Consider the following 23,886-nt stretch of genomic DNA (forward strand, 5'->3'; position numbering starts at 1 on the left):
TGTATTGAAAAGGTAAAAAGGTCAAAATGAAAGATAATATAACCATTAATGAAAAATTTGCATAATTTAACGGTTTCAAACTAACACCTCATTAATACGATCAGCCTTCAGGAGTGCAGACGTAATTATTCAAAACACATTGTAATAGGACGAAAGTCCACGGGGAGAGCTATGCAAATTTCTCAAAATAAAAATGACACCAAAGAAAGCCTTTTGAGTGAGAGGTTAGATCAAACATTGACATTTCAATGATTTGGACCAGTTGCACCCCTAGGAGATGGCATCGATGCCATGGTGATGGGCTTACTAGCAATGATTCAAAAATTGGAAATTCCGGCCGATTTGGATAGGAATTGTCTAATTTCCAATTTTCTTCACGACCTCCCATGATATACATGTCCAACTGAAGTCGGACACTACTATTCAATTTATAGGAAGGGTCAGTCGGGAGTCGCTACTCCAAATTGTGTAGATTTCGTTCCGGGACGTCGAAACGGAAAAAAAGCCGTAAGGATATGAGAAAGAGGAAGCTCAAAAGGACTCGATCGCAGAAACAAGCCAAAGATTTACAGCAGCAGGAGGAGGAGCAGCAGCTTAAAAGCCCTATAATGGTGGAAGAGGAAGAGCCATCGGAGTCAGTACAGCAGGACCAAAACTCGGAAGACCAAATCCCTGAGCACATGGAAGGAGAACAGCCATCTCAGACACCTAAAGACCATAACCTAGATGATCAAAACCCTACCTTGGTGGATGAAAAAGTAGAAAAAGAAGAAGAAGAAGATCAAAACCTCGAATTGGTGTTGGTGGAAGAAGAACCGCCACCGCCACCTCCACCTCCACCTCCACCTCAGGATCAACGTAATGGCTCTGATGGAACTCATGACCTAGAAAAACAGCCCCGGGAAGCCGAGGCGCCGGAAGGAATTCATGATCTAGAAATCCAGTTCGAGGAAGCTACAGTTCTAGAAAAAGTAGATGAAGAAGAACTACAGCAACTGCAACGACAACATGAACAAGAGCAAAAACGAGAAGAAGAGGAACAAAAACAGATTCTGCTACAAGAGGAGGATAATGAACCAGAACCAGAAGGTATGCCCCTGTCTCCTACGCTCCCTCCTCCTCCTGCCCACGAAATTACCCTTTTTGACATACTTCCAAACAATCCCCCACACAATGCTCCGAACGTCTCTCGGAAACCCCCCAAGAGGAAGAAATCTCTCAACCAGCGGCAACGTGCTGCTCTTGAGAAGAAACTTCAAACTGTTAAGGAAAAGCTACAGCCAATTCCTTTCATCCCCAGTAAAACCCTAGATTTCTCCAAGCACGAGAAGCTTCTTAAACGTCTAGGGTTGTGGGAATTTGCCCATTTGGAGTTTGATCGAGAGATCCGGAAAGGCCTACTAGTTCAGTTAATCGTCAATTTCAACCCTCAGCAACGTTGCAGCTATGTGAACGACTACCGGGTCATGGTCAATCGAGCCGATCTCGGCCGAGCCCTGAAACTACCCCTGAAGAAAGATAAGAGTAATCAGTCGGAATCTGCGGATTCTGATTTGGAGAAGTTACCTGAAGACTTCGTTGCTTTTATGGAGGATTTTGTGTCGACTTGGTTTTTTCTCCATGAGGATACCTGGATATTGCCAAATGAGATTGTGGCGTGGTGTAGGCTTATCAGAGATGGGCACCCGGAGAAGGTCGACTGGCCTGGATTGATCTGGTTTATGGTAGAGAAGGAACTCACACAGTCACCGCATTTGGGCTCTTGTTATTACGCTTCACACTTGCAGTTCTTGGTCAAGGCTCAGCATGCAAATCTGCTTAAAGAAGAAACCGCAGATCTGCTTAAAGAAGAACATACAATAGATGTTGATATGAAGGAGGAAGAGGATGCTGACATTAAGGAAACAAATTTGGAGGATTTCCAGAGAGAGGAACAGATTGAATTGAGTCTGGGACATGTCAAAACTGACTGTGAGCAGGTTAGAGATGAGGATGATGTCATGGACTTCCAGGATTGCAAGGATGATGAACCTGGACTTTGGCATCTGGATGGTAGGAACAGTGTTGGTGAGAATTTCTTGCAGCGTTGTAATCTAAACGAAGTGGGGGGTTTAAAGAGTGAACGTGAAAGGAAAGAAGTGGAAGAAGCGAGGTATGATCTTTCATCAAAACCCACTAATCTGGAGCGGTTATCTTCTACCGAGCTTATTCAAGCTATCGGAAGTGCGAACATTTCATTTAATACGCCTGCTCACCTTTTTAGTCACCCTTCTGGGGAATTTCTAACTTCAAGGGTGGATGACCATATGAATGCAGTTGGTCCATCATCTGTGTTTGAAAATGGGTCCAAGAGAGAGCTAGATCTTGATGATGATATGAATCATCACTCGTTTAATGGTCAACACAAAAGGATGAGAAATGATGGCTCATGGGACCAAAATGAATTGGACTTTGATTCGTGCATGGAACAGGTGCAAAGTTGGATGGGTAAAGCTAGAATGGTATATGAAGCAAAAGAGCAGGAGCTGATGAATTCTCATTTAAATCAGCAGGCCTTAATGGCTGAGCTGCAGCAGCGGAATAAAATCATTGAAGCTTTGGATAGATCAAAGTCTGAAGAGGAGCAGAAAAGACAACTGGAGATTTATAGGCTTGAGCATGAACTCTATGCCATGAGCAATTTGTTAAATGGTTATAAGGGGGCTTTGAAGGAAATCCGCCAGGCATTCTCTGAATATAGACAACGTTATCCACATCCTGATGAGCCACTTTACAAGGATGTTGCTGGGCCTGGTGGTGTTGTTCTTAGCTCCATAGAACTGGAAAAGCAACGTGAGGAGCGAGAGGAAGAACTTAGGGTTTTACGCTTCATGATTGAAGAACAGATGAGAGACTTTGAGCAAAGGTGGTTGGGGAAGTTCGAGTTACATCTAAAAGAGGTAAATTTTCTGGGTGGTAAGCTATCTGATTTGGAGAATGGAATAAAACTCCTCAAAGAATCTTTTGTAAAGTGTGAAGTTTCAGGAACTTGAGCATTTCTTTCAGTCAGTGGGTAAACAGCTGTGCATACCTAATCTTTCTTGTGACATTATAGCCTCTAGGTGACAGTAGCAACTAAGGCTGTGTAAGTTTGTCATAATTTTATTGGTAGTTTTCTCTCCAGTATGATGCTAAGTTACTCTTTCCAGCTTAATGAATGTACAGTGATTAAAAGTGACTGTTGCACTTGTTATAAAAGAATCTGTTTCTTGTGACCATGGTTTAAGATCTCGGTGAGATCTCATCAGTTTTTTTAATTTAGCAGGACGAGATCACAGGCGAGGTGTAAAAACGACAAGATCTAGGCGAGATCTCGCGAAATCTCGCCAAGGTCTCGCCTCTCTCTACTTTTTTGAAGAAATAAAACACTAAAGAGCAAGAATTTTGGTGCTTTTGCTTGAGGATTTCCATTCCTACACTCAGTGAAGCTTAAAGAGTAGAGAATATTACCTCATCCACATTTGGAGTTATTTTTCTTCTCAAGAATAATTTTAGATAAAAAAAATTAGGGTTGGGGTTTTCTGGTCGGTCACCCCCATGTAGGAATTTTTTGAGGGGTTTCTTTTGCACCGTAGAATTTGACACAATGATATGTTGATTTGGAATAAAACAATATACAGTAGTATAGAATACAATTACCTATACCCTGTATATACGCATGGATCGAGATTGAAGGAATCGAAACATCGGACCCTCTTTTTTACTCAAAACCCCATTTCTTCCTTGACCTCCAGTTCACACCGTTTTTTCTTCCTTGCTCTGGCAGCTCTCGTCCCAAATCCCTAGCCCTCAGTCATTCGGGTGCTCTCTCTCTCTCTCTCATCTCTTTCTGAGTTCTTTGCCTCTCTTGGGACAGTTGTTAGTGATTCTGTATAGACAACGGTTGCTCTCCAATATCTCAATCCCAGTGCAAACTCGCTGATTGGTACAATACATTGGCAGTTTTGTATCAGAGGAAGCTTTGGCTCCGGCTCACTCTCAAGCTTGAGCAGTTTGTTGCCCTAACTGTATTTCAGGTAAGTTTAGTTTGGTGCTCCTCCTCCGCTTTAGTGTTCATAACTTGTGGTTTTATGGGTAAATTATGTCTTATTTTTTCTTTGTTTATCTCTTACTTTCCTCTCCTTGATGAGTTGATTTGTTCTTATTCGAGAAAGTATGTGTTATTGTGATAGAGTTTTGAGTAGTGAGATCTTGAACAGGGTATTGAAGAGCAATTAGGTGCTAGGTTATGATTATTGCTGCATTTTTTTGCCATGGGAAGTTAGTTTGTTTACTCAATCGTGTTGTTGTGTGCTGTAACATAAGTGTGTTTCTGCCTCTGTATAAAGTATTTTCTTTATTCTTCTTGTTGTTGGAGGATTTCAGCTCCTGTTTGTGTATCTTCCATTCTTTTCCCTCTATAGTGAAAAAACTTAAGTTATTTGCTTTTTCTTCTATGGTTATGCGGCTATATATTATTCTGGGATACCTGTCATTGTTACTTATCAAGTTGACCATTTTAAATGCATATTCTGCATTTTACAAGTCTGGTACTTATCTACATGAATTTAAACAAATAATTGCACAGAAACTATATTAAGTTTCACTTTCTTCTTCTCACCATCTTGGGATAAATGTCATAATGCATTATGTGTATTAAACAGATAAAAATTCATTTATACTTGTACTAATATTGGTGTAATGATTACCAAAAAAATAAAAAATATTGGTGTAATGCATATTCCATTGTGGTTTTATGCAAAAGTCATTATGTACCATGTGTATTGAATAGAAAAATCAATTTTATGGTGTTGTTCTGTGGCTGTGCTGCTGTAGTGCATATTTCATTGCTGCTGATGCATCAAGTGGCTTTGAAAATAATTGCTCTGTAGATTTGGTTCTTGGCCACTTTTGTCAACTAATCAGATTTGCTGGGATAATTCCTTGAGAGAAACAATTCTCTATGTTCCTGATTCTCAGGATCATCTACTGCTGCATTTGGTATATCCCTATATAGAATTGGTTTTCTGGACAAATTCAAGGAGTAGGCTACCCTCACCAAAGAAAAATAGGTAAAAAGGTAAGAAGAAGAAAGAAAGAAAAGCTCAAGGAAATTAGGAGGCTAGGTGTATCCCAAGAACTTTTTTATTGTAAATCACCACTCATTATTGGAAAAAGGAAAAAGGAAAAACAACTTAACAGTGCCTTTTCCCTATTAAAGCCACACCTATCCTGTTTCACATACAGAAGAAAATATTTGTCCTTCAGTTGTGTGTTATGAAATGACCAGACAAGCATAATTAATTAAAAGAAAATCTTGTTATAATCATTTTGAAGTGCTATTTTGTGAGACATTCCACAGTGACCGTGATAGGAATTCTGAATGTGAGAGGGACAGAGATGGGAACAGAGATCGGGAGTGCATGGAAAATGAAATACCTTTAAAGTTTAATATTGGTGGCCTTGAGAATCTGAAAACAGAGCTCCAAGAGGCGTAATTGATCTGGTTTGTACCTTTTCTTCCTACTCCCCACCACCTTTTCAGTTTGGAATACATTTGCACTAAAAATTGTGTGCTATCCAGTTGCAATTTCAGTTGGAACCCCTACCAGAGACAACACAAATATTGTGGGTTGCATCTGATTTTGGTTATTATGTGCTTCATTTAAAACTAAAGTTTGCTACAGTTCTGTGAGCAGTGAGTGGACAAATTTTGTGTTGTTTATGGGAAATATTTTCATCTGTTTGAAGTTCTTTAGAGGTCTTATGTCAAGAAGAATTCTATGAAATTTAGTTGAATTTTGGCCGCTACGTAAATTTATACAAATAAATTTGGGCTGCTACACTATGAAGCTTACTGTTAATCTTCTCTAGCTTCTCTTGGTTATAGTCCAATATCCAAAGAGCAAGAGGGAATGCGGGAGAGGAAGAAGTCTTGACAGCTGTGAAGGAAGCTTCTAGGAGCATCTTGATATTTACTCTACTGTTCTTTGTGTTATGTTTTAGAATTTTTAGAAGAAAATTCCAGAGATTAAGAAGTGTTTTATAGACAGCTGGAGTGGAAAGAGAGGTAGGAAGAAGAAGGGTGGAAGAAAAGTATAAGAGAAAGAAAGTGAGAGTGCAATGGAAGATCTGGAGAGGGAGCTGCTGCCCAGGCCAGCTGCGAGAGAAAGGAGAGTGAAGGAAGTGGAAGAGAGAAAGAGAGATGGGTGAGTATGAGATTGAGAGGAGGTGCAGCCCAGCCTCCCCTGTTAAGTGTGTGTGGGAGTGAGTTTACAGCCATGTTTGTATGTTTTCTGAATATATATGGTGTGTATGTTGATGTCTAAGAACAAAGAAAAGAGAAGAAAATAGAAAAAGAAAAAGAAAAGGAAGAAAGTCTTATGGTTTGGATCCTTGAAAAAACTGTCTGCCATATTTTTTTCACTGGTTTTAAGTCTAAGATGCTAGTGGAGAATTTTGATGACTTTTTAAATACCTTGTAAAATTCTGAAGGAAATATCTTCATTATTCACTATTTTTGAAGCCACGGAAGCATTATTCACTTTGCCACCCCCCATCTTCTCTGATGCAATTGGCATATATGCAGGTTTGCTGTAGTAAACTGCTATAGCTTACAGAAAGATCATGAAACTGCCCTGAAAAAATTTCAACGTGCTGTTAATCTCAACTCAAAAATTTCATATGTCCATACCCTATGTGGCCATGAGTAAAGGCACACCTTCTTTACATACAGTTTCGTAGTTTCAATGAAGAATCTGAATTGGGCTTTGTCCAAAGAACTGTTTCTGGTAACTACATGGTATGGTCTTGGGATGGTATATCTTCACCCCTAAAGACCTTTCTTTGTAGTGTCAATCATATTTTTAGATCTGAACCTGCTCTGCTTCTTTGTTTTTCTCATAACCAGTACAGTAGCATCCCCTAGATGATTGAGTAGGCTTTTCTGTTATGCTGAATGAGTTATTAATGAACTATTGTAAAATGTCTTTTCTAAGGGGAAGCCATTTCATTGTTCAACACCTTGGGACTAGACAATTTTTTTCCTATTGCTTCTCACAAGGCAATTAGTGGATACACGAGTGTGGAGAAATTTTTCCAATACTCATTGTTTTTGTTTCCTACTTGCTGCAGGAAAAAACCAGCCAAGGAGGTAGAGAAAGCTCGCTTCTTTCCCTTCTGGAAAATATTGTTGTTCCAGTTTATGAAGTAAGGACTTGAACTTGTCTTTAGATATCATTTTTTTAATTCACTTTATGGTGGTTCATTCACAATTGTGCTATACTAATGATTAAATCTTATCTAGGGAGACTGTAACTGAAGTCTGAAGGGGATTAGTGCTTCCTGCTAGATTCAGTTTGATGAGCCCACTTTGGGTTGGATATCACTACTCACAAATTGGAAGCATTCACTAACTCTATTTTCCTCCGAGGGATGATGCTGCATTTGAAATGACCAAGTCATAGAGTAGCAAGACAGGGTTGGTCATTCACAATGAGGTGGCAGAATGGGTTGCAAAAGTTAGCATTACGCAGTTGATAAAGGAATATAATATAAAGAAAATTTGCGTTGAGTTGCTTGAGAAAGAGGTCTTGCACCAAAAAGATCATAGTAGTATATTGCATATTGAGAATCAAATTATATATATATATATATATATATATTTTCTCTTTTTCGTTGATGTATTATTTTAGGAATTAATTTTTTGAATATAAATATATATTTTTTTAAAAAAGGTATACTATTAATAACGGGAATTATTTTCTGTAGTAAAAATGATTTGTTACGACAATTTGCATATTCTTTTTTTTTTTTTTTTTGCTAATGATGGGTATTCAAGCTTTCTGCCTGACTAGCCTCGCGAGTCCATATTAACCGCATGGACCAGGTCATACAGGGATTGAATGAGAATCATTCTACTTTCACTGAAAGCTGTGAAGAGCACTAAACACCCTCGTGTGAGTGGTCCAAGGTGTGCCTAGTGGGAGTCGAACTTAGGATGTTCGAGTTTATGGTTTGTGTCAAGTTCGTTGTTCATCAATTGCGCTATCCCCTTGACCCTTGGGTTACAATATGCATATTCTGTCATTTATAGTAAAATAATGACAACGATATATAACAGTGATGGTAGTATGTTTCCGTAGTAATAATCCATTTTATGCTATACTAATGACATTTCAAAACTGGTGAAATCCTTTAATTTTGAATGTATAATGAAAAAGAATAGACAAATAATTTTTATGTTGCAGGGCCATTAGGTCTTCCGACCGAACACCTACAATCTTCTTTCTTTTTCGCATAAGGTTCTATCCTTTATGTTAAATAATTTGTGTTTTTTTTTTTCCCAAATTGTCATATGTATTGATATGTTAAATAAGGGGCTGCCTAAATGCCAATCCGAGTGGACAATGTGATGCTTTCTCTACTAACCTAATAATATTTAAAAAAAAAAAAAAATCCTCAAAACGGAAAAAAAAAGTGAAGAAACTAGAATATTTTAGGAAAGAGTAAATATGACTAAAGATTCATTTAGATATGACAATACAGTGACTCTTTTATCATCAATAGGTTCATTGGTCACAATTAACACTCAAATCGAAATGAGAAAAAAGTGAAAGAGCATTATCAAAGCTAGTATCAAACAACAATTGCCACTAAGTTTGTGATTCCTTCATTCGCAACTACTCTTACCATCCATATTTCAAATTGGTTTGTTATGCTTGACGTTCTTTTTCAGTAAGTGTTGAAGCATTAATAGATGAAATTGATTTTTCATCTTTGTTATGAAAATGGGTCAGTATTTCTCGTTCATTCGAACAACTGACTTCAAATTTTTTTTTTTGCCACATTATTTATTTATTTTTAATTGTAAACACAAATGGATTTTTATTACAGACAACTTGAACTAGTTTGTTGGAGTTTTTTGGCCATCTTTTCTAAGTGCTGATGTGTCATCTAAGGGAACTTATCCAAATGCTGACCTGAGTAGATCTTATGTTGCGTCCTCTATTATATGAAAATTAAATAAATATTAAACACCAATCAAATTTTGTTGGGAAGACACTATAAATTAAATGTTCTGTTTTTTTCTTCCTCACTTGTCACATAAGCTAGCATGTCGAAAAAAGTTATTGGTCAAATGCTTTAACTTGAATGGAATTGATGTTGCTTTCTCTATGATATCAAATACAATTTTTCATTTTATAAGATATCCAATGATTTTTCCTACAAAGTCAAGTGTCTACATTGAGAAGGCAATGCCAACGAATAAATACAAGCTTTGCTAACCTTGACAAATCCTTTCGAAATGAATCAAATATATTCCAAGAGCTCAGACCACATTAAGAAAAGAAAAATGTACATATACATTATGATACAACAAAATAGATCTTTAGAGTAAAAAATCAATAAAATAAAAATCATCTTAGTTAATCTACTCCAATCAAACAAAATTTCTGAGAGAGATGGATCTTGTACTTAAATAAAAAACCAACATTTCAAATCTTGATATCTAGAGAGATCTTTTCCCCAAACAAATAGAAAGCATATTGAACACTAATAAGTTTTTTAAAGAAACAATTTTCCCTAATTTTTTTTTTCTTCTTTCTTTATAAAACCAATCTATATCTCGTGACTTAAGTGGGTAAAAAAATTAAACTTAATAACAATTAATGAATCTTGATGGATTCGAACCACAATTTCCTGGGAATTCCCCAAGTGCTTTACCTTTTTGAGCTAAGGACACATAAGTTGTGAAATTTATGACCTATAGCATTATTTTATTTATTGCATTGTATGAAACCAAATCATGCCTCCTCACATGATCATCCATGATTTATATCCCAAGTAAGTCTATTCATCCATTGAATGCATCAAATCTGTTAATCAACTTCCATTCTCACAAGTTAAAATATAATGAAGTAAAAATTATCAAAAATTTCAAATGCAATCACGCATCATACATCTCATAAAGAAATTGATAGCCCTATTCAGTCACAAATTTCATAGGGACATGCCTTGAAAATTTTAATTTGTTTGCATTTCATTTACTGAGAATAGGTCAAGAGTTTTCCATCCTTGACAGAGAAGACTGAGGAGGCCCTGTGCTGGTCTTTCGAGGATATGGATTGATTGGTTTCTTTTAGGACATGGACGATGTACCCTTGTTGCTCTTTGTCAAATTCAACTTCATTAAGGTAGCAACGTTCTTTCGTGAAATGAATATTTCTGTAATCTCTTGATTGCATTTGTTTCCATTGTTTTCCATTTCTCTGTGGTTGGCCATCTTGTCTGCCTCTCTACGACTTTAGTGTAAGAATAGAAACAAGAAATAATGAGATTAACTTATTAGTAGGTTCTAAAATACTCAATATAGTAGGTAGAATACAAATATTTCATATAAAGCATTGTCTAGGAAACTGATTAATTTAACCACTTACATGTGTTAAAATTCTAATATTTTCCACGATAGTTTTACTTTAGACTCCTACATTCATTCAAAACCAGTGTTATCAATTCGGCAGAATAATTCGCGAATTATTCGGCCAAACCGAATTTTATAAAAAATTCTGACCGAATCCGAATTAAAAATAAAATTCGGTAAAATTCGTGATTTTTTCAAAAGTGAATATAAAACGCGAATAATTCGGACTGAATCCAAATTAAACCGAATAATTCGGTCCACTTAAACAGTATTTAAAAAAAAAAAACCAAAAAAAAATAAAAATCCAATAAGCTTTTTTGACCGAATCCTTAAATTAATCAACCGAATTATTTCAAATAATTCTCCGCCCGAATAATTCCCGAATCCGAATTTGCTAACTATGTTCAAAACTGCAAATAACACTAGAATTCATTGGTTCTTTGTACTAACCACTAAGAGAACTTCTATAGCAAAAAAAAAAAAAAAAAAAAAAAAAAAAGAAGTAGATGAGCTGAATCTATCATGGTTTCCCTGAATTGAGATTCAGAATCTTCAATTCACCCAGATTTTGATAAGCCATCAAACAAGCAGAGGTTGCTGATTTCTAAGAAAATGTGAAGTTCCAAAAGAGCTTTCGGTCAATATCTATGTCATTAGCTACAATATTTTATATGATAGGTGCCAATAAATTTACAAAACCAAACCATCTTTTTAATAGGAAAAAGATGAAAACAATTGACAGTTATAAAATGCAAAAACCATTTAACTATTGGACTACTTGATCCGCAGATCGGGTACACATTCAAACACATCTTGAGAGAACATAAAAGTACCAATGACCTAGGAAAAATTTCCGGTTTTACATTTTTTCCTTCCAACTGTTTTTTAGATAGCATAATAAATTATTAATAAGGAAGAGAAGAGGACAAAATCATCATGGGCAGCAATATGATTTTTTTTGTTTGGTTTGGGGGGGGGGGGGGTGGGGGAACAAAATTGCATGTCAGATATACTACAAAAAATAGTAATTGCCAAAAGAGTGACTAAAATAGGAGTTGCAAAACATCACCATCACCGAAACAGAATCAAACCTTTGAATTCATTGAAAAGATGAGAAAAAAAAAAGCTCCTGTTCTTTCGTGAAGAGTTGAAGTTAAGTCTAATTGTCCAAGAAACAGGGCCAGATGGCATCTCATCAACCATAAATATCTAAGAAACTTTTGGAAAGGAAAATAGTAAAAACGGGTCCAATCCAGTTAAAATCATGATTTGGAATTATAAACATCAGATGTCTCCAAAAATGCAGTAATTAGGAAACATAAAGACATTTATCTATGTCAATGTGTGGTGAGAACAAAATGCTGACAGTTCTATAAAAGAAGAGGTATCTTTTAATGTTGTAATCTGACAGCAAGTCTAGTAATCATGAGACTTAAATATTTTGGGGTGGCAAGAACTAATTTTGATATTATAGAAGCAATGATCAATTAACCACATTTTAAAAGGGGGAACAATGAACAATGATATGAACTAGTCAGGAGAAAAAAAGAAAAGAAAAAAGGATCATGCACTCATTTTTCAATCTTAGAAGATACAGCAAGAGCAATTACTGACAAAGTATGCCAGATAAAATGAAAAGAAGCAGCTTACATTCTTCAAGGAGCTGAAATTGTCCTCTCAGATGTCATGAACTATTTGCAACAATTTGATGAATGGATTTTTGAATTATTGAAAAGCATGTTTCTAATGTGAAAATGTAACCTAGGAAGAAGAGGCATCCAATGGAATTCCAATCCCATGTTTGCACATTATCCCTAGCAATCAATCCAACTTATGTCTTTGGCCATACCTTAAGTAGGCCTTATAAATGATGACGAATGTCTTCTTTGAGGGATCAATATTGAACCTCCCCATCTCATCAAGCACATTTTCCATCTCCTCCAGCCGTTTTTGTGACCCATACATGACCATCTTACAATGATACAAGGATCGACAAATTCTCCAGCCAACAGACTCAGCCTGCTTCACAAGCTTTGCAAGCTGGTCCACTGCGTTGCACCAGAAATAAGTTGCTATGATAGAATGCATCACATGTATAGTTGTGACTGAAGTTTTATATTCAAATGCCTCATTTATGGATTTGCCATATAATCTATGCCCTATGGTCCTTATCATTCTTAGGAATCAAATGGTGGTGGAGATTAAAGTAGGTGAGAGGTATAGGATTCCCTGTGGAAACAAAGACAAGCAAAAGTGAAAATCCTTATTTAATGACCTGATTCCAGGTTACCTGCTTGAATTGATCCCATCAGGCTTACTAACTTACAATCAATCCAATGATGCATCAGCTAGAAAAATTACGAGGCTCATTTGTGACACAAGCAGGGACTCATCATCAAATCCAGCTCCTCTATGGGGAAATACACACAGAAATGTTAGTGTCATATCTAACATAGTTGTATTTATTCACTATTAAGAGCCTTTTTCCCCTCTGCGCTCTACCTCTACTGGCTGTGAAAGATTAAACATAAGGAAAAATTATCCCTGTGGAACTTCATTAACCCTCAATTGAAGGCACCAGTGAATTGTGATTGTATTTTGGTTATACACAGCAATATTACCTTGTAAATTCTGCGTTATATTGGCACATATTGTTGTTAGCACCTTGGACTCCCATCGCATCCTGATTGATCAAGGAAACCCATGAACAGAGTTGCAGAACCAGAATTTTTCAGAAACTAAAAACCAGAATAAACAAGTTTCGAAGATCAAAATATGTTGGAATATTAACAAAGTAGCAAAAACAATTGACTGAAATCAGATTCAAGAAAAATAACTCAGAAATCCAGCAATTGAAACAACATAATGAGTCTCAACTGCCACAAGTTTATACAATCCCTCAAGCACATGTCATTCTAAAAACAGCTTTGGTAGACATGTAAGCAAAATGTGCTGACATAGACGAGGCACGGCGGCTGTTTAATGCATCTACTAGTAGAGACATATGCATGTGGAATGCTATGATGTGTGGTTTAGCCATGCATGGTTGTGGTGAGGAAGCTCTGGAACTCTTCTCTGAACTTGAGAGAACATGACCCCAATGACTTCACATTCATAGGAGTTCTGCATGCTTGTAGTCATGTTGGAATGGTGAAAGAGGGAGGAACCTCTTTGATATAATGATAACCATCAACTTCAGGCTGATTCCTAAAGTTGAACACCAAGGATGTATGGTAGATCTCCTTGGTCGAGCTTTTTACTCGAAATTATCAATAGCATGCCTGTCAAGCCTAACACCATTGTTTGGGGGGCACTACTTGTTGCCTGCAAGCTTCATAGAAATTCAAGATTGGGGGAATTGGCAGCAAGAGAGCTTCTTGAGATGGAACCTGATAATTGTGGTTACAATGTACTGTTATCAAACATCTATGCAGTTGCAAACAGATGGAATGATGCTGGGCTGGTGAGAAGAGCCATGAAAGACACAGGAATTAAGAAAGCACCCGGTGTCAGATGGGAAACACAAATACTTTGTAACTTGCAGTTAAATTGGACAGATGAGAAATGCAATACTCTGCCTCAAGAATCAGAAAGAAAATAAAAGGCGAAAAGGACTCTATGTTTAGGTACAAATCATATTGTTGAAAGGTTTACCAATCAAAATTCACCTACTTATTAGCTACTTTGCTATGTAATTAGGAAGGACTTTAATCCAAAAGAACTTATGCCAATAATATGATGGCTATGGGTGTTACATGGTCTTTCTGAGAGTTGAAAGTAGCCTGATGTCTCTAAACCATTATCGTTGTGATGAAAGTAGGCTGCCAAGGAGAGTAAACTCTTCATAAACGCTTACTACTATATAATGATGGTTACCACTATCACCTGATGATGACGATGAATATTCTGATTTTTCTTAAACACCTTCATTAGCGTGACAAAAAGTTAAAAGTTGAACAACAGAGATGCTAACCAAGTAAAAGGTTTGACCGCACATCCCAATTAAGAATCACAAATCACAGTCTATGCACATGGTCTAAACAAGAGTTTTAGAGGGACAATCTTATGGTTGTTTCGAAAGCACAATTCTTACGAAGAAGGTCCATGCACTGATGTCTCTCGCTTTCGGAACCAATTGGCAATGAAACAAGAAGTCTAACAGAAAATTCCCAATAGTGAAGATAGATATATCAAGGATATAAGTAAGTAATCAGTTTCAGATATTAGTTTACTAAACTTCAGGTTTTACTTTATTCTCCCTAAATTCCTTCAAAGCAGGGGACATGGCAGAAGGACTTCAACACCATCAAGTAGTTACTAACAATAGATTGCAAAAGTGAAATGGATTGATGTTAAATTCAGCCCTGCACTGAACAACAACATAGTGAGCCCAATTTCTAAGGAGGAAGTGCAAACCAATTCAACAAAAAATAGCTTTAATAGGAAACCCTTTTTTCTCCTGGGATAACCTAGTAAAGACTCTGTCACCACCTCATCATGGATTTGATTATAAGAGAAAAATTTCAAACTCCTTATGGGTTTCTTATTTTTAGTGCAAAAATTATGAAATCTTGCATGCATCCGTAGGATATCCCATTTGAATCGACAACAACAGTCAATTCAAAATTCTATATATGTTCCCTAAATCTCGGATTAGTAGAGGATAAGTCTAGATTTGATTGGGTTGGAAATCAATGTCAGAATCATCAGTTTAGCTTGTTTGAAGTGTAGATAGATATGAGAAGAGAGAAAGAGAAGCAGAGAAGAAGTACCATCTAGTCAACCATGAGGCAAAGGGCGCCCAATCCTTGCCAGCAAGCTTAGCACTCCAGTAGTAGAGACCACATGAAGTTGGGTAGGAGGCGCATATCTCAGCCATTGATAACCCAACAGTCATGGTGAAGAGATCAGCAATCAACCACCTATAAGTCATAACAATAGGGCCACCATATGTAAGCCCAATATTGTAAAGGGTAGTTATCCCTATAAGCACTGATATAATCGAAAACGAGAACGCAAAAATTCGAAATCACCCTGAAAATCCATACAAGACCCATGAACTATAATTACACCAACAAGCGAAACCAACAATGATTCATCTACTCAGAATGAAATGAGCATTGAACAGAAGCAGAAAAGGTAAATAAACACACAAGCAGGGGAGTTCGAAGTGGTTACAAGAGATCACACTTCAGGTCCTGCTTTTAACCAAGTTGTTGTAGACGAGTAATGCCTGTATCTAAACAAGCAACGCCGTTGTGAACTCGAGAAGGGAGGTCTCCCTCTTTGCATCTCTGATCCTTCTGTATATCCGAATGATATAGATCAATCCAGAAGTAAACAATCCCAAACAAGAAAGCCGTCTTGCTTGTAAAAGGAAGAGACTTGAACAAAAAAATAATTGGGCTGAGGAGTGAGGATCACTTGAAAAATAACTAAGATGCAAAAATTCAAACTTCTATATGCTTAGCAAGAAAAAACCAGTTGTAGAGAGGAAACTCTGATCTTGATAACGAAGGATAACCACATTTCCATAGACGCACGATTTAGGGCAAAGGAGGTGCAGCCGAAATGAAGCTATCGACGGGAGAGAATCAAATGTCAAAACAGAATGAGACTGTATTCCTTTGGAAGTATTATGTTGGGATTGTATTTCACTCGAAATAAAGTGAGGTATGTAGTATGGGGTATAAAATTAATGGAGTGAGATTTGTTGATGTCAATCGGAGGGATGAAATTACTCCCGACCACCAATACGGTTAGCTGTAGTGTCGATTAGAAAAATTTTTGCCAAAAAGTTATTCTCAAATCCATTTTTTCATGGAAACATCATCAATACTTACTGGTTTACATTGGTTTTTCTATATGTTATCATTGATCTATGGATTCATGGGGGGAAATAATTTTTTTTATATTTATATTTTTCTGTGTAAATAAATGATGCATAATGACCTTATGTTGTTGTGTAGTTTATCTTATGTCATTTCAAATTTTCACCAACAATCCCCCCCAAATTCGTGAACCTGTGGCTAGGGAGACTCGAACCCGTGACCTGCTCTGATACCACTTGTTGGACCTTAAGTGTACGGCCGCTGTCAGCCTTGAGAGGGAAGGTGCGTACTTTATTACTTATACAATCCCCTTTTATAGTCGAATACTCATGAGTCGAGTTGGGATTTGAGCAGAGACTTTGGGTCTTCTCCATACAGTTGATATGGGCACCAATATAGGTTAATATAACTCATCAGTCATCAATGTTAATTTTTAATCAATTAAGTAATTATCTATGATGTCTTTTAAATTCTTATGATTATGGTGTGTCACGTGTTGATTGTGGAATGTGGATTGTGGAATAGAACATATTAGCCTAGGCTCTGAAGAGTCGGAGACTACTTCCATAGGGTACAAAGTCAAAGTACCATTTTGAGTTTGATTTTTAAAAAATTGATGTTTCCATTGTGTTTAGAAGTCCTAAAATAGGGTCATACCTAGTTTCAGGGATTATAAAGACCGTATGGCAACCAAGACCAACCACCGTGTCCACTGCGAAAAAATTCATGATTTCGGCGAGATCTCACTTTTTTGGATCTGTGAGATGGGGGGTGAGAGTGAGACCTTAAACCTTTCTTATGACTACTTAGGTTGGTTAGTCGAGGTTTCAGATTCTCTGCTTTTATTTCATATTTGTGAGACACTTAGAAATGTTGCAATTTGATATTCTCATCCTCTTCTTTATCAACTATACAGTTGGGAAAACTTGATCTATATGTCCTTGGAGACCCCAGAAATTATTGTTATATTCAATATTGATCTTTTTTTGTTGTTCCATCTGTCTTTTGAAAATACTGGATCAACAGTTCTGGTTGACTAATTAGTATTAACTGTCACAACACTCTTGATTCCCTATATAGTCTGAGGATATCTTGATTGTAATCTTAATCATTGTGTTATAAGAATTATCTCGGAATTATATTCCCAGTGGAAACTGTGAAGCCACATTTCAAACATACATATAAATGTAAAGTATTATGTACATGATTGGGGATGCAGTTCAATGTGATTTTTGAGCTAATGTGAAGCGCACTAGAAATTTTTGTTCTGAATAGTTATAGTAGGATGAATATATTAAGAGTTTAATGTAAACAAAAGTTACAAAACAAATTCTGTTGCCCTTATATCTTACATTAAACCAACATTTCTTTTTCTAATTCACATGATACATGGGCGACATAATTCTAAGAATCATACATTGCAAATGCGAAGATAAACTAAAACATTAACCCTTTCTAGTGTCCCTCTTTAGACTTGTTACAAGTTCTATTGGACCCTTTCTCATGATGCGAGAGTGCATGTGATACCCTACTTTCTAAACCCGGTCTAATTAACCGCATTGACTTGGTTTGATCATATAGGGGCTGAACCGGAGAGAATTGACACAGGTACCATATGGAATATGGTAGCAAGGGTGACCTTGAACTCGGGTTTGCCTGACATGACCGAGGGATACCAAGTGTAATATGTGCACCCAAGCCTTGTATTTGCACGCGTCACGAGGCCATGTACAAAAAGTAAAGGTACGTACTAGTATTTGTGGGTGCCAACGTAATTTTATATTATGTGGAAGTTTATTCCCATTGAAGCCCACCTGAGATAACCCACCTGAGATTTAGGCCACCTGAGATATACCCACCTAAGATAGCCCACCTGAGATTTAGCCCACCTGAGATGTACCCACCTTAGATTTAGCCACTTGAGATGTACCCACCTAAGATATACCCACCTAAGATTTAACCCACCTGAGATATACCCACTTGAGATAGCCAACCTGAGATTTAGCCCACCTGAGATAACCCACCTGAGATTTAGGCCTTTGAGATAGCCCACCTGAGATTTAGAAGATATTTTGGGGGCCCAAGTATAAAAGGGGAGACATTAGTTGTCTTTTCCCTCATCAATGTTAGTTGGTCGGTGAGAGAGTAAAGAAGAGAGAGAAAGAAGAAGAAAGGAAAAGAGGAAGAAGAAGAAAGAAGAAGAAGAAGAGGAAGTTGACCGTAGAGCTTCACCAGAGCTGAGTCTTAGTATTTTGAGCCTTGATTTATGATTAGCTCATCAACGTCTTCGATTTGAGGTAGGTATTTCGCACATTCCAAGGATTCTTAGGAAAACCCCATCCTTAAACCCTCTTTTGATTTTTGGGAAAGAACTCACATGGATCTTGCTAATCCTACATGGATAACCAAATCTTGAGATCTTGCTAATCCTACATGGATAACCAAATCTAAGGTTTAATGGAAGGTGTATATAATAATTTTGAAGGATTTGAAAAGAGTGTTGGTGAAGATCTAGAGTATTTGGAGGTTCTTGAGCAAAAGAAGTGAAATTTGGGGTTTCATTTGTGTTCTTGAAAAAGAGGTAAAATCTTTCTTTTCTTTTGATTTGATCTTAGATCTAGGTTGAGGGTACGTGATTGGACTTAGACAAGTGATTTGAGTCATCGGATCGTCCCCAAAAAAGTTCCCTACGTTAGAGAGAAGTCGAGAATGATGTTGGGAAAATTTTGTTCAAAGACTGAGGGGTATTTTTACCCCACCTGTCTTCTGGTTTTAGCCCACCTGAGTTCCCAGAACTCAGATTCTAGGCTCTGGAGTAACCGGCAGGCTGAAATCGGTGGGCTATATGGTTTTCTAGTTTTAGCCCACCTGAGTTCCCAGAACTCAGATTCTAGGCTCTGGAGTAACCGACGGGCTGAAACCGTTGGGCTACATAGCTCTTAAGTCTTTGGCTCTAGCCCACCTGTCTTTCTAGAATTTCTAGAATTAGTCCAAATTTGATGGGTAACCCCCATTTACGATTCTAAACCCGATTTTAGTATTCAAACATGATGATTTTGACCCTAACATAGTGAAATAATAAACCATTATGTTTATGATAGGATACACTCAATATACGCATACCCACACATCGGATCTTTTTTGTACCGGGTACAAGCACCGTGTACATATACAAGTAAGTGGAGAGTGGACTCTGATTTAAATTTCTAAATGTTATGCATCATTTAACATATGTTAGTCTAGCCATGTCATCATGTCACTTATGTGTAGACTAGACATCACATATGCCATATCACGCATTTGAATGTGCATTTACTTAATATGCTATGCTTTGTGTTATGATGGAATATTCATTTTGTCTTGGTGTATGTGATGGAGGAATTTCATTTGGACATGAGATGCATGCTAGATTTAGATGCTGTAGCCGGTTTGGAAATGAGTGCATGGTGGTCGTGGTATGGGACGCGGTGCCATTGTGTGATCGTACTATGCTCATGTAGAGGCATGTGGCTAGGATGTGATTTACCCTTTTGCTATGATCCTTCCCAACAGGGGTTTACGTGTTAGGAGATCATCGGGGGGAAGCATTGGGTTGCGGTTGTCGAACTGCTACAGTGGTTAGAAGTACGCACAACTAATTGCTAGGATAGTCGGTAACCCCGGTGATATATTCAGAGGGCCGATCATGATGCTTTTATTTCAGGTGGAATCACCCATTTACTTTTTGTCATTTAAATTACCAGGAGTCGCCTTGGATTTTAAATTTCAGTACCAACAATGGCCTTCTCCGACAACCCTATGGGCGTATCGTGGGATGGGGTTCGTGGCTTGTACCCAGGGCATACGCGCACTGTAGTTGTGAGTAGCACAAAACCTATGACCTAGTAATGTTGTTAGGCTAATAGGGTTAAAATGAATTGCATATAGGCGCATTTGTATTGTGACTGTTTGTGTGGTTTTCCTTGTGTGGTCTTCTTCTCTACATACTGGGCTAGTGAGCTCATCCCATGTGTACAACTCTTTTTAGGTGATTTACAGGTTACCTGCCTGGTGATTAGGCGCTGGGCCCCACTATGGAGTTTCCATCTGAATACTGGTGGGTCCCTGACAAGTTTAAGCGCAGTGCCGATTGCACATACGAGGATTATGCTGTATGGCAGCTGTGACTCTTGAGTGATTCTTTTTTTATTCTTTTGATGTACTCCCTTTTGTTACTTGATGCTTAAATGGTTATGTTTTTGTATATATATCATACCTTCGAGCCCAAATGTATGTAACTTTTATAACTCAATTTAGGTATCAAGTATTTAGGAAATAATTACAGGTATTATTATGAACAGGTCTTCCGTTGAAAATACAGGTCTTATCTTGGATTAGTAGATGTATGCTGTATTGCAGTTACTGCATTGTTGATCCTAGTAGGTTTCTGAGTTAATCGGTGTTAACTCGGTCACCGGCTCGGCTTTCTGCGAGCGGGGTGTGACAATGGTGGTATTAGAGTGCGATGCTCTACCTGTCTACAACATATTGCTTAGACCCCATCGAAACTATAATAGGTCTGGGGTGGGTGAAGATAAAAACCTTATGAAAAGTTAAAAAACCTTAAATTTATATGTAAAAAAGTTGTTACCATTGCATTCATGGCATGCATATGTTGTTAATATGAATTCTAGTTAACTAGTTTTGGAATTGTCATAATGGAATTCACTTGGTAGTGGAAATTTTAACAAAATTTCGGCAGCATAACGAAGTAAAATGAGAAAACCAAAAATTTTCAAACATAAAAACCTGATAGACAACAAGAAAAATAAGATAATAATAACATATGGAGGCCATGTCGGCGACCATCAAACCATGCAGTTTAATAGAAGTAAACCATTCAGAAATTTACAATTTCTATCAAGATCACAATTCAAACTTTAAATGCACCGATGGAATAAATTACAAAATGAATGATAGATGCTATCCTTTCTTAAAGTTATACTAGTTCAATCACGTAAGTTAGGCAGGAAAGTCAACTGTAAAACCCAAAATACTCAAGAAAGTCAACTATGAAACCCAAAATACTCAAGACTATCAAATAAAGTTGAAAAGAGACACGTAGAATGATAAGTAGAGGGTCAGAAGAGGGTAATAGGCCACCAGGCCAAAACACTAGTCGTAATCAGAGTCGGAGTTGGAGTCTAGAGACATCGAAAGGCTCTCCTAAGTGGACCCGAGAGTCAATGCCAAGACGCTTGGCCCAATGAGTAAATCGATCATGGAAGCGCACCACTCTCCTTTGTACACGACGAACATCCATAGAGATCACCCTAGAAGAGTGATACATATCCCAGGTAAGTCGCTGAAACATGGACTCCATCTCTCTAAATTGTCTCCACATCTGGAGCTCTCTACTAGTGTTCTCCTCCACTCTCCTGAGAAGCTTCTGCTCCCTGGTCGCACTCTCTTCAAGCTGACCTCTAAGCTTAGCCTAACTCTCTTAGGGACCTCAACTCTTATAGGATATCCTGTAGTATAGGTGCCTCTCCAGTAGGTGGCGGAGCTGAAGTCTGTGTGCCAGAAGCACTAGGCATGTCTGGACCACTAGCTCTGGCTGATCTGGAACCGCCAGCTCCATGGAAAGCAGGATCTGTCGCCCTAGTGTCCAAGGGTACCTCCTCAAAAACCTCCTCCTCTTTGATCTCCTCTTGGTATGGGAAGTGACTTCCGTCATCTCTGGTGCGCTCATCCTCATCCATGGGCACCCCCTCCTCCTGCTTCACATCCTCCTTCTCCTCCTCCTCAGCTGCCTGAGGCTCTACCATCAAGGCATGCAGGTTCATTTGCCTCAAATTCCTAGTAGAGAACTTGTACATTGGGACCAATCCCTCCTCCTTAGAAAGGTCGACTACGAAATGCTCGAAGACTCGAGTAAGAGCCTTGCCATAACGTAGGCTGGCATCCTTGGGATGTAAGGCATGGTGATGCATAGACCTCAGCATAAAGTAGGGGAGGCATAGTCTAGGTACATTGCCCTCAAGGGCAGATAGCAGGCAAGCAGCTAGATAAGTGGGCGTGAAACCTACCTGATTCTGGAGACCACTCCTAGAGCTAGGTTGAACTGCACTAACCTACCAAATACCCTACCCTTAGGAGAAAAGTCCAACTCAGATGCAGGCCTTGCTGGTGAACCACTAATCACCTCGTAGATATGCTTCTACATGTCCCGACTCATCAGTGGGCCTATACCTCTGGTCTTGGGAGGACTGTAGTAGTGAATGCCCTCTAAAGACTTGAATATGAGACAAAGGAGATGGTTTGAGCTTATGAAAGATTATGATTGTGATATTCAGTATCACCCAGGGAAGGCCAATATAGTGGCAGATGCTTTAAGCCGAAAAGCTCAAACTATTTCACTTTCCTATCTAGCTGTCAGTCCAGAGCTCATATAGGAGGCGATGTTAATGGATGAAATCCTCTTATACGAGGGAGCAACCTTGGAACTAGAACACTAGGCAGATGATGTTCAACAGTTGACTATGTCCTTGGCGGCTCTACAGGTACACTCATCCATCAGGATAGAAATCATAATGAAACAACCTTTAGATCATGAGTTGCAGTGGATCAGAGAGAAGATTCAAGAGCAAACAATGAATGACCCTAGCTTTACATTAGCCAGTGATGGGGCACTGTTATTTCGGGGCAGATTGTGTGTACCTTGTGATGATGTAATACAAGATAAAATAGTGAAGGAAACACATAGTTTTGAGTACTCTCTTCACTCGGAGAGTACCAAGATGTATAGAGGCCTAAAGTAACACTACTGGTGGCCAGCAATGAAGTCCACAATAGCTTTGTATGTGTCGACTTGTTTTGCATGTCAGAAAGTTAAAGCTGAACGGCACCGACCTTTTGGCACTCTTCAACCGCTCCCAGTACCTGAATGGAGGTGGGATAACATTTCAATGGACTTCGTCGCCAGACTACCACGTACACCCAAGGGAATGGATGCAATTTGGGCAGTGCTTGATAGGCTAACTAAGATAGCTCACTTAATTCCGATTAGGACCATAATTTACAATGTCTTCCATGTATCCATGCTGAAGCAGTACGTTCATGATCCATCTCACGTACTACTTGTGGAACCGAAATACTTAGAAGCTGACATGACATATAAAGAACATCCGGCTGAGATCTTAGATTGGAAGGTGAAAACCCTCCGCAACTGTTCTATCTCTTTTGTGAAGATTCGATGGGCCAACCACCCGATCGAAGAGGCATCTTGGGAGAAAGAGGATGATATTCAAACCTTGTATCCTCATCTTTTCGGACAACCACGTACTACAATTTTGGGGATGAAATTTTCAAAAAGGGGGGGGATAATGTGATACCCTACTTTCTAAAGCCGGTCTAATTAACTGCATTGACTTGGTTTGATCATATAGGGGCTGAACCGGAGAGAACCAACACAGGTACCATATGGAATATGGTAGTATGGGTGAACTTGAACTCGGGTTGGCCTGACATGGCCGAGCAGGTACCAAGTGTAATATGTGCACCCAAGCCTTACACTTGCATGCACTACGAGGCCATGTACAAAAAGTAAATGTATATACTAGTACTTATGGGTGC

The 23,886-nt window shown here is 38.2% G+C and overlaps 2 protein-coding genes across 6 annotated transcripts in view; one reads left to right on the forward strand and one right to left on the reverse strand.

Moving 5' to 3' along the window:
• Positions 1-234: 234 nt before the first annotated feature.
• On the forward strand, positions 235-7,693 carry LOC122079716. Its single transcript, XM_042646405.1, has 3 exons — positions 235-2,939; positions 7,153-7,227; positions 7,325-7,693. Exons 1-3 carry the CDS (start codon positions 516-518, stop codon positions 7,337-7,339), a joined length of 2,514 nt encoding a protein of 837 aa, XP_042502339.1. The 5' UTR covers positions 235-515; the 3' UTR covers positions 7,340-7,693.
• A 2,281-nt stretch (positions 7,694-9,974) lies between these two features.
• Positions 9,975-23,886, reverse strand: part of LOC122079087 (glutamate receptor 2.7-like) — a 54,821-nt gene continuing 40,909 nt past the window's right edge. Inside the window, exons 1-4 of one of the 5 annotated variants that reach the window (XR_006140271.1) lie at positions 15,620-16,049; positions 15,214-15,363; positions 13,063-13,124; positions 9,975-10,322 (exon numbers count right to left, since the gene is read on the reverse strand). The gene's annotated coding sequence lies outside the window, so the exon portion shown is untranslated. Of the gene's footprint in view, positions 10,323-12,042; positions 13,125-15,213; positions 15,364-15,619; positions 16,050-23,886 lie in introns of those variants that run through there. The other 4 variants (XR_006140270.1, XR_006140269.1, XR_006140268.1 and 1 more) reach the window with 4 other exon arrangements.

This window comes from Macadamia integrifolia, chromosome 5 (assembly GCF_013358625.1).
Source record: "Macadamia integrifolia cultivar HAES 741 chromosome 5, SCU_Mint_v3, whole genome shotgun sequence".
Lineage (NCBI taxonomy): Eukaryota > Viridiplantae > Streptophyta > Magnoliopsida > Proteales > Proteaceae > Macadamia > Macadamia integrifolia.

Coding starts and splice junctions, on each gene's coding strand:
- LOC122079716 (XM_042646405.1), top strand. CDS start 516: ATGAGAAAGAGGAAGCTCAAAAGGACTCGATCGCAGAAACAAGCCAAA. Junction 2,940..7,152: donor TCGAGTTACATCTAAAAGAG/GTAAATTTTCTG, acceptor TACTTGCTGCAG/GAAAAAACCAGCCAAGGAGG.